Raw genomic sequence first — 11374 nt, 5'->3', positions numbered from 1 at the left:
GTACAAAATTTACCACGGAAGGGTAGAAAACGAAAAACTACTCTAAAAGAAGCCAGGCACATTTTGAGAGAATTCACCAAAAATCCTGCATTAACCCCTTAAAGCTTGGAGCTTGAAATGAAATTCCTCCAAAAAAGTTTTGTTAGTGAAAGAACAATTCGCAGACCTCTCAAAGAATATAATTTTGGGACGTATGCTTTTACTACTTTTTTACTTACTTTTTATAACTCCTAAGAACAAATTAAAAAGATTGAAATTCGCAAGGGAATATGCAAATAAGCCTCCTAGCTTCTGGAACAAAGTTTTATGGACTAATAAAAGTTTCTTTGAGTTTTATGGATCACCTTAAAAGAAATCTGTTCGGATGCAAAAAGAATTGCATAAAAAGTTTGCTCCAATCTTGCAGACCATGTCCCATGGTGGTGGATCAGTAATGTTGACTGACTATGACAGATTATACTGTTTTTGAGGTGAAAACTCTTTGGGAAAAATACCTCAAGAAATGCTCCAGAAACTTGTAGAATCACTTCCAAGACTACTCCAAAAAGTCATAGATGCTGAAGTAGGCTACATTTTCTACTAATTTATCAATAATTTAGTTTTAAGTTCTACAAATTGTGTTTTTTTTTAAGCTAAAATAAAACTGTCAAAATACTTATGCCGACCACTGTATGTACATAAATATAAATAACTTTATTTAGTGCCTCTCTAAGGTATTTCCCTTAAAGCTTTCATAGACTCCGTCGATTATGAAATAATATGGTCTTGAATAGATAATTTAACCTTTATTACTAAAACACTGTAGAATAGTTTCTTCTTAAGCTTTTTATTTTTAAGTGTGAATCACAAATTTAGGACCCATCACAAACATTCATTACAAGACTTTAACTTTTAGCTATAATATTGTTGCTTTTAAAAATGTTCACCAGTTTTCAACTTTGGCAATACTATGAAGTACAGAGATTATATATTAAGCCGTACTAAGCGAATGTGAAATGCGTTATCATTCTAAGTCTTTCTTCGACATTGCTTAAGAATTCAATATCTCTTCTAACCCCTTACAGTAATCCAAACTAATTATTAATCCTACCTTTATCAGGACATCACTAGATCGTGTTTTAATTCGTTAAAATGTTGAATACATTTTCTACCACAATTAATTTTTGACATTTGGTCAGAGGTAGAATTAATTGTTTGCTTTTGACTGTGGAAATTGTGGTTTAATGAATTGTTTGAACACAAATTTAAGCTTTAAATTGCACTTTGAAAATAGTTTTTCGTTGTATAATAAATTATATAAAGAAAGTCCAAGTCAGTCCATTCAACTACCACGCATATGTCAAAATTTAACCAGCTTTTGTCGCGGATCACACACGACATTACGTGAACAAATTTTAGCTTTTCAGCTGAAAGGTTTTTTTTTAAACATTCAAAATAAATGAGAAGAAAAGAGATGGGCGTATATTATTTGAACTCACAAACCATTTGACATCATCATTGTCATCATATGTCTATATAATATAAAAAATTAGCTTTCCGTATAATTTTTATTTACGTCAATTACAGAATTTGATGAACGAGTTGCAGATATATTTGGAGTGAATTGTTTGCAATGGGCAAGTTTCAGACGACATAAGAGACTGGAAGACCAAATCAAGTCTAGTTTTGTCAAAATGTCAGGTGTGCATATTTTTTTTTTCATTTAACTGATAGCTTATGATGGACTTGTACCTTTTTTTGTTACTTATTGCAAGTAAAAGATAATCCTAAAGTTTCAAATTTGAAATTAATGACATCTTTGTAAATAAAACCTAGTGTACTACGGTGACATTAGCTTATTTACTTGGAGTCTCCATTGAACATTTCCGATGACAGGACTATCGGCCTGTCATCACACAATCCAATAGAAACCAACAATCCAACATCCAGTCCATGATCCAATCATCGTAGTTTGGATTTTTTGATGGGATCAAAATTCTGTCAATAAAATTGACGTTTGTGTTGTATGTAGTGGTGAGCGTCCATTTGTTACAGTCTTTTTGGAAGTAAAATCTCATTTCGTTTAAATTTTCGTCGAGTGTCTAAATTCATATAATTCAAAGTTATCTTTACTTCAAAGTTGTCGAGCGACATCCTACGAAATTTCTTCTAGTCTGCACCGTCCTCATATAGTAAGACCTTGAGTCTGGAGGTGGACCAAATCATAAAACAATGGATTACGGATGAATTGGATTTTATTCTTGTAGAGCCTCAGGGTTAGACATTTTTGACGTAAACTCTATATATAAAACTTCCAAGGACACATTGCAGTTATGACGAACGTATTAAACGTTTTATGATAATGCTATAGATTTTATGTATAAAGACATCTGAAAAATGCATACCACGGAAATTTCAAATCTGATACTTCACTCCCTTAGGAACTTGCTAAGATTCCCTATGAATTTCGATTATTGAAATGAGGAATAAAGATGATTCATTTTACTAAGTGCAATATAAAATGTTTTCCAGTGTGAAGAACTGAATTGTGTTTCTTTTTTATATGAGATAAATCAAAACACTCAAGTTGTGTTTCTTGTTTCGCTCTATGAGCCCTGAATAAAGTTACAGAGCTAATGGAGTAAGAAGCTGAGCTCAACTAACTTCACGTTTGCTTCGTTTGATATGACAGAGACATATGGAAAATTCTAAAACTTTTGACAGTTCATTTCTCCAATTTCTTTCATGAATCAAACTCTGCCCAGAGCATCAAACTCTTTTCAATGCACTCAAAACCATTTGAAAGGGGCCGGTTTTAGCTATCATTGAAATCGATCCGGAAATTTGTTTGAATCGGTATTTGACAGTGTTTCCCTTTGATTAAAAATAAAAATTATATACTAATTGATCGGAAATCACAGAAAGAATTTTGTTTGAGAAAAGAAGTGCAATTCCACATTTATTTTTCTCTAAAAATGTTTTTTTTTATTTTCCGGACGGAAATTTTATGTTCAAAAGTGAAACGAATCGTTCCACTGATTTGTGTTCCAATTTCACACAATTCCAATGACAGATTTCGTCAGTAAAACTTTTTCGGTGGATTTCAATCAGGAAATTTTGTTCAATTTTGTTTGAAAGTCAAAATATAAATGACCAGGTGCATAAAGGACTATTTAATGTTGTTTTATTTAAAAATCTAGCCTCCTCCTTATTTTCTTGATACAATATATTTTTTCCCGACAGCACTGGTAGAAGTTGAATTTAGTGCACAAAACAATTTTCTTTTTTTCAAAATGAATTGCTATTGTGAATCGAGCATTTTAAATTCATTTATTTGACACTTCGTCAAACAAATGAAATTTTGACATTTATCAAAGTATATCGTCTTCGTCTGCTTTTGTTATAAAAAAAAACGACTAAAATGTTTTGTAAATAATTTATTTTAACGATTTTATTCTAATATTTTTAACTAATTAAATGATCAAGAGTTTGCCTAGTTATGTATTTAAACATTATAACAAATTGAATTCTCCAAAGCAGCTCAAATATTCGCCACAAAAATTGTCGAATTACGTGTTTAAAGTGTTTTTTCGTCAGATTGTCGTCATCATACGCCCAAAGCATACGAAACGCAACCACTTAGCTTGCTTGACACACAAAAAAATTAAAAAAAAGTAAAGATGCCGCGCCAGCATAGACGAAAGACCACTAGATGGATTAATGAAGATTGTATGCAATCGGCAGTTAGAGATATTTGTGAGGGAATCGAAACGCCGTCGACTGCGGCGCGGAAATATGGCCTTAAGCGGACGACAATCATATATCGTGTGGAGAAGAAACAAAAGATGGACCTTATTAAGAGGGGTGAAGGTCACGAAACTCAATCAATTCCAACGCCATTAATGGCTGAAATATTCTCGGTGACACAGGAAAAGGAATTGATGGGCTATCTGAATCGCTATACGTACTTGCCATACGACACAAGTGGCAGCTTCAAGGCCGCCCGACAGCTGGTCTATCAGTTTGTCAAGGAGCATGATATCAAACACCCGAAAACGTGGGACATAGAGCAACAAGCTGGTGTTGATTGGCTCAAAGGTTTTATTCTACGTAATCCCGGAACAAACCTCCGCCAATCAACAAAGCCCCCTGCCAATAAGAAGGTCAAACTTGAGGAAGCCAATAAGAAACCCGCGAATAAGAGGAAAATAAACAAGCTGCAGTCAAGTGCACAGCCCACAATAGAGCTCCCAAGGGTAAGTTTTTTTTTTGTATATCATATATTTTGTCTGTTTGTTAATTTCGGCTTATTGAAATTAATTTAAAGAAGATCAAATGCCAACCGGTGGCCTTGTCGGAACAAAGTCTGGAATCCACTAACTCATATGACAATTCCTACATGTCCTACATGGAAAGCAGTAATCTCCCGCAAGGCGGCCAGCTGCCTATCAATCAAAATTCCGACTTCAGTGATGCCGTTGATATGAATGAAAATTCCGAATTAGACCTTGAACCAGAATGTCACATCACAATGGTTAGCATAAAGGACGAACCCGCCGACAATGTCAACGATGAACTTATCGAAAACAATACACAAGACACCTTTGGCGAGACTAAAGCTCAGTTCATTCCAAATTTAGATACAGTACCTGAAAACGATGATGTTTTCAATAGTTTCGGCCGCAATATTGCATTCCAAGCTAAAGAATTATTCCAGCACAATCAGGTCGATGCCTTAGAGCTAATGCATGAAGTTCAGACATTGGTAAATCGACGTCTGACAAATACGTTGAGACTGACTAGAGGTAATTGCAGCAGGAAAATAAACGCGAAGCGTTCACGTCGATTATTTAACGGGGATGGTGAGAATCACGATGATGATTGAAATTAAGTTAGTAGGCGTCTTTTGAAATGCGACATTTTATTTTTTTTTTATATAGTGCATTTAGTTACCTTTTAGAGGTAGCTATTTTATTTTTGTTTTAACTTTTTAAATATTCATTATATTATTATATGCATTTTATGTAAATGTAAGTAAGTGAATAGTTTTTGTTTAATTATTATAGAAAATAATAATAATAATAATAAAGAAAATCCTGGTCTTCGAAAATTTTAATTCATTAATTTGAATTTTTTTGTTTCATTAAGTTTTAAAATATATTCAACAATATTAAAGAAGATTTTTAGACAGGAAATCGATTGAATTTGGTGATAAAGTTGAATTTACTGGAGTTTGTAAAAAAGAAGTAAGCCTAAATAAAGGAACCAAACAAAGAGTACATATTCAAACACGACGTTTTCAAACATCTGAAATGTTTTCCATCAAATTTAATTTTAAGGCTATTGTGTTTTCGCTTAGTTTTGGTTTATAATTGAAACATACAGTGTTGGCAAAAATAATTGAAATGCAACGCTCATGCTGCGAAAGAGAATCCAATACTTTGTACAACAATGAAAATCAAGTAAATACTTACGCGTTTTTAGATGATGGTTCGTCTGTCTATCTCATTGAATCAAAAGTAGGGGAAGAGCTGGGATTGGATGGTGAAAGAAATCAATTATGCCTTAATTGGACATCAGGTATTCAGCGATCAGAAAAAGATTCTTAAGTTGTTAATCTACATAATATATCTGGATATAAATCTACCAAAATTTTCCGCTTCTTCAAGTTCGAACTATAGATTCACTCGAATTACCATTTCAAACCATGGACTTTGATGACATCCACAAACGCTTCAAGTACTTGCTGGGTATTCCTGCTAGGTCGTATCATGATATTCAACCTCGAATACTAATCGGACTTGACCATTGCATTTTAGTTAATTACCAATAAATCAGAGAATCAAATGACGATGAGCCTGTAGCTGTCAAAACACGTTTAGAGTGAGCAGTTTTCGGACCACACCGAAATAATAAAAATGGCAAAGTTATTCACATTGAGTATGTAAGTTGTTTTATGTATAAGTGATTGTCAGGTTAAAATTGATAAGCGACTCAACGAGCTTGTAAAAGGTTCAGTACAAAATACATTTCTAATGAATTCAAATGATAAGAAGGCCCAAGCTATTTTGGATGAACCTACAATCAACAATGGAAAAAGATTCGCCGTTGTTTTACTTTGGAGGGATGAGAATACTATTTTACCCAACAACAGGTCACTAGCTGAAAGCAACTTTAAAGAAATTCCTATTATGTAAAGAAGGGATATTCCCGAAAGATTAGAAATAACGAACTGCTCGACACAAGATTATCTAGAATCTGGTATCTACCAATATTTGCGGTAGTCAATCCTAATAAACCAGCTAAAATTCGTCTAGTGTGGGATGCAGCCGCAACCTGTTCTGAAATATTTCTCAACTCAATGCTTCTTACCTGGAATCCGACCAATATGCCCAACGCTTTCTCTGGAGAAATAAAGACACTGGTCGAATCGAAGATTATCTGATGCGAGTGATGTCTTTTGGCTCTACGTGCCCGCCATACTGCGCTCAGTACATTAAAAAAAAGAATGCTTCGGCATACCTTTCGCAACATCCGAGAGCAGTGAAAGCGATTATAAAAAATCATTATGTGGATGATTATCTAGATAGTTTGGACACGGAAGAAGAGGCAGTGTTATTGGCTAAAGAAGCAACTTTATAAGCTTCTTCAAGAAGCTTGGTGATAGGTCAGCAAAAATCTATAAAATTTTCGAAAGTCGAAAAGGACTTAACGTGTCTGAGAAAATTTTAGGAATGTGGTGGTCCCCATCCGAAGATTTGTTTTCATTTAGCTGCATCCCACATAAATTAAAAGATGAAGTCTGGAAAGGTCAAAAAGCACCCACGAAGAGAGTAATTTTAAGGACGCTCATGAGTATCTTTGATCCCCTGGGGCTGATTTCAAATTTCCTGGTACTTCCTTAAATCTTGCTTCAGCAAATATGGCGGAGTAATATAGAATGGGACGAACAAACAAAATTTGAGCATTTCCAAATCTGGTGTCAGTGGCTTCAACTCTTACCGAAAATAGGCATGCTACAAATCAGGAGGCCCTACCTATTCAATATAACTTCCTACGACAAAAGCCACGTCGAGCTTCACACCTTTATAGATGCAAGCTTGTCTGCGTATGCTGCAGTTGCCTATTTGCGTCTCGTAAAAAGGGAACAAATCGAATGTAACTTAGTAGCCTTCAGAACAATAGTCTCTTCCTTGAAACTTATATCAGTTCCACGTCTAGCACTAGAAGCTGCCGTACTTCGAGTGAGATTGGCCAAATCGATCAAAAGAGGATATAGCGTGGAAAGACATAAACGTTATTTTTGGTCAGATTCGAAAACCGCACTTAGTTGGATAGAGAACGACTGTAGGATATTCAAACGATTTGTAGCTTTTAGAGTTAGTGAGATCCTAAAAGAATCTAATCCCAAAGAATGGCAATGGTTCCCAACCGGTGAAAATGTTGCCGATGAGGCCACAAAAATGGAATAACAAACATTTTCTTCAGTCCGATAGTCGTTAGTACAAGGGACCTCTATTCCTATGCCTACCAGAAGATAATTGGCCAAGAGCAATTGATAAGTTCTCCACAAATTAAGAGGTTAGGGTACTTATTCATCAACTCGCCGATCCATCACACATCATTGACTGTGAGAGATTTTCTAAATGGAAGAAACTTAAGAGATCAATGGCACATGTGCTTCGTTTTATTAACCTCGCAAGGAACTATTGGAGGATGTCTCTTTAAACCCAACAGAAATCGTTGCTGCAGAAAACTTCCTTTACGGACTCTGTCAATCTCAATCGTTTTCAAAAGAGTGGTCTGTACTCAAGAAAATCAAGTATTGTAACGCAAAAAACATAAGCCTGGAAAAATCAAGCCCCTTATATCAGACCAGCCCATACATAGACTCAAACAAGTTAATTAGAATTAAAGGTCGTATAGACGCAGCAGAACACGTCAACAATGCTTGCAAAAGACCTATCATCCTGCCTAATAATCACCGGATTACCCTTCTCATAATTCAAGACTACAACGAAGTCCGTCAAATATTCTTCATACCATCACTTAGAGCCACGGTGAAAAAAATCGAACTCGCCTTTCAGGTATGCCAAATTTGTAAAGCAAAACCTGAACACCCATTGATGGCCATCATATGTACCTCCTGCAAGACTCAAGTCATTTACGAATCTATTTTCTTATGTCGGTGTCGATTACTTCGGGCCTATGTTTGTCACCGTGGGGAGACGTCTGGAGAGTTCTATTTACCTGTTTAACTATCAGAGCCATCCATATAGAGGTCACACATATCCTGTCTAGCGACTCCTGTATCCTCGCGATTAAACGCTTTTATTCCAGAATAGGCAAACCTGTTGAGCTATGGAGTGACAACGGCACTAATTTAAAGGGGGCAAACCAAGAACTTAAGAATGAAGTTGCTGGAATATCGAATAGTAACGATCTATCGGAAATTCATCCCACCAGCTTCTCCTCATATGGGACGGAGCTGGGAGCGCTTGGTTCACTCAGTTAAAGAAGCCTTGGGGCAAACAACAACTACTCGAAACCCCAAAGATAAGCTACTCCTAAGTATGATAGCCGAAGTCGAACATATTATCAATTGTAGGCCTTTGACCTACATGTCCCAGTCGAGACTGAAGAGACATTTAACTTTTAAACACTTCTGTGAAATAGATGAGAGTTTTAGTTTGTTTATATGTTTGTCAGATGTTTGTATTAAACAAAATGTTCAAAAGTCATCTATAATGTTAATAAATGAGGGTCGTGGTTGAAATTGCAAAAACCTTAAACTGTTGGAAGGAAAAAGTATTTGAAGCTCTACATTTAAGTCCAGAAAAAGAAACAAAATGAAGTAAAATGTAAACTTCTTCGCGTTTTGATTCCCTATTGGTAGGAATATGTAAGAAGAAACCATTTCTTTCTTTAAGAGAACTCAAAAATGAATTAAACGGATCAGTGACAGCTAAAAAAACAAGAAACATACTTATAGAAGAAGCAAGTCTTCCTGGTAGAAGTCCACGAAAAGTAGCATTTTTTAACCAAGCAAATCATTATACAAAGACTTCCCTTTGCAAACACACACTTACAACGTTCTTATTGGAATAACCTTTTGTGGTCGAATGAAACGAAGATCAATTTTATTATTTCCGATTTAAAAATTCTGAGCAGGCCAAAGGACAAGAATTTTAACTCAAAATACACAAAGAAAACAGTGAAGCACGGTAGTGGGAATATAATGATTTGAGGGTACTTTTCAGCATCTGGTGCAGCTCCAATATTTTGGATCAAAGATAAGATGTGCCATGTGGATTATGTCCACATCTCAAGTTCAGTAATGCTAATATTAACTGAAGAGGAGGTGCCAATCGAATGGGGGTTCATGCAGGATAATGACCCGAATCACCCTTCAAAATTGGCTAACAAATACTTACAACACAAAAATCAATGTTATGGAATTGCCATCACAATCCCTCGGCCCCCAATTGAGCACTTATGGGACATCCTAAAGCGAAGGATTGGAGATTGTAAGACCAAAAAGAAAGACGAGTTGTGGTCGACAATTCAAAGAGAATGGTAGAGAAATGTGCCAAATTAGTAAATTCGATGGGGCGAACAGTGGAGGCAGTTATTAATAATAAGACTTCCACTACAATATACTCAAAGAATTTGAAATACTTTAACCTCTAAGTTACTTTCTTGCTAACTAGTTACTTTTTCATGTCATGAATTTCAAATTCAGATCCTTACTTGGCAAACCTTTACTTTAATTTCGTAGTAGAAAAAGTTAATTACTGAAAACAAAATTACTAATATTGTTAAAAATCTATCTGTTTAGTTTTTATTTTCCTACTCTTCACAAATACCTTTTTATGTGTTAAAAAGAATGAACACGAAGCTTGTTTCTATTATTTTTTCCAGCACTGTATGTACATACATATTTTCAAAACTTGCTCTTAACGGGTTTCGAATAACAGAATGATGAGTAGCCGGATTTAAACAATATGAAATAAAATAATTTTAACTTTCAACGCCTTCTGCAACGTATTCCAACTTGGGGTTTACATTTTTCACTCATATGGCTTTCTGGTTCTGAGATTCATCAATACAAAATTTTTAAAAACTTGAACAGATAAATCTTATGTTTCTGGTAGGCATCATTTTCAATTTATTTTGTTGTAGTTTTTCCTTCGAACAAGTATTGTTTTTAGGCAATTTGAGGAACAAAATTTAAATTGCCATAAGTAAATTATTTTATAGCCATGTTTATGTTTATGCAATTCAACCATATTGTTAAAAATACCTAAATTGTGCTACGATTGTGCTGAGTCAAAAATTAGAAATGATTCGAAACACTTCTGGAAATTTATAAATATTAAAAGAAAGTCTTTAGGGATTCCTAGCTATATGAAGTACTCCAATCGTGTAACTAGTGATATGAACGTTATATGCGATGTTTTTTCCGATTATTTTAAATCTGTTTATTTGCCTTCTGCTCCTTGTGAAAACTCTGATTTTTCGCCATCTTATGCTAAAAATATTGGAAGCCCCTGTCGCACAACTGCGCTGTTTCTTTGGCATTACCGCTCAGCTTGAATTTCAATCAGTCTTTAAAAAATGGCCAGTTTCATTGCTTATATAACTCGTATATTTAAGTCTGGCTCGAAGCAAAATCTGACCATTTATGGGCCTATCTGCAAATTATCAGTGATCCCAAAAAATTTCGAAATGCTTGTCTGTACAAAATTACATTTTTTGTTGAAGATTTAATATCTGATTACCAATATGGTTTTGTTTCTGGAAGATCTACTGCTACAAACCTTTCATTGCTATGCTATTCTGTACTTTGCGGGTATGAAAATGATTTACAGACTGATACTGACATTATCTTTACAGATTTTGCAAGAGCTTTTGATAGAGTTAATCAAAGTATACTAATTTTTAAGCTTTCAAAACTTGGTTTCCATTCTAATTTCATAAAATGGATATCTTCCTTTTTAAAAAATCGGGTTCAATTTGTAAAATTGGGAAAGTTTAAATCCAAAAGTATGTAACTTCAGGTGTTCCACAAGGAAGTGGCTCCTTGTTATTTATCACTTTTATAAATGACAAATTTAATATACATACATATTTGAAGTTTCTTATGTTCTTTTTTGTTAGAACGAATACTTTTTTACTTTCCATCAAGGACTCTCCGCTCTAAATTTCATTTGCAAGAGACTTTTAAAAGAAGTAATTATAGTAGAAACGAAACGTTTGCACGTTGCATAAGAGAAACGAATTCTCTGTTAAGGTTATAGATATTTTTTCTAATATTTCAAGAGATGTTTTAAAAAAAATGTTATTTCTAATTTGTTATCGCAATCTGTTTTTAGATTCTAATTTGTTATCGCAA

The 11374-nt window shown here is 34.5% G+C and overlaps 1 protein-coding gene across 2 annotated transcripts; it reads left to right on the top strand.

Annotated features, from left to right (window-relative positions):
• Nucleotides 1-3340: 3340 nt before the first annotated feature.
• On the top strand, nucleotides 3341-5109 carry LOC129945326 (uncharacterized). 2 transcript variants are annotated; one of them, XM_056054996.1, is made up of 2 exons: nucleotides 3341-4235; nucleotides 4310-5109. In XM_056054996.1, exons 1-2 carry the CDS (start codon nucleotides 3660-3662, stop codon nucleotides 4862-4864), a joined length of 1131 nt encoding a protein of 376 aa, XP_055910971.1. In that variant the 5' UTR covers nucleotides 3341-3659; the 3' UTR covers nucleotides 4865-5109. The 2 variants fall into 2 exon arrangements, with proteins under 2 accessions (XP_055910971.1, XP_055910970.1); XM_056054995.1 differs by having other exon boundaries at nucleotides 4307-5109.
• The last annotated feature ends 6265 nt before the right edge of the window (nucleotides 5110-11374 follow it).

Source organism: Eupeodes corollae, chromosome 2 (assembly GCF_945859685.1).
Source record: "Eupeodes corollae chromosome 2, idEupCoro1.1, whole genome shotgun sequence".
Lineage (NCBI taxonomy): Eukaryota > Metazoa > Arthropoda > Insecta > Diptera > Syrphidae > Eupeodes > Eupeodes corollae.
The sequence above is the reverse complement of the archived record's forward strand: the minus strand, read 5'-3'. Positions and strand labels throughout refer to the sequence as shown.

Excerpts from the sequence above, each read along its gene's own strand:
- LOC129945326 (XM_056054995.1), top strand. The coding sequence starts at position 3,660 with ATGCCGCGCCAGCATAGACGAAAGACCACTAGATGGATTAATGAAGAT. Across the intron at positions 4,236-4,306 it reads CCACAATAGAGCTCCCAAGG|AAGATCAAATGCCAACCGGT; the intron begins GTAAGTTTTTTT and ends ATTAATTTAAAG.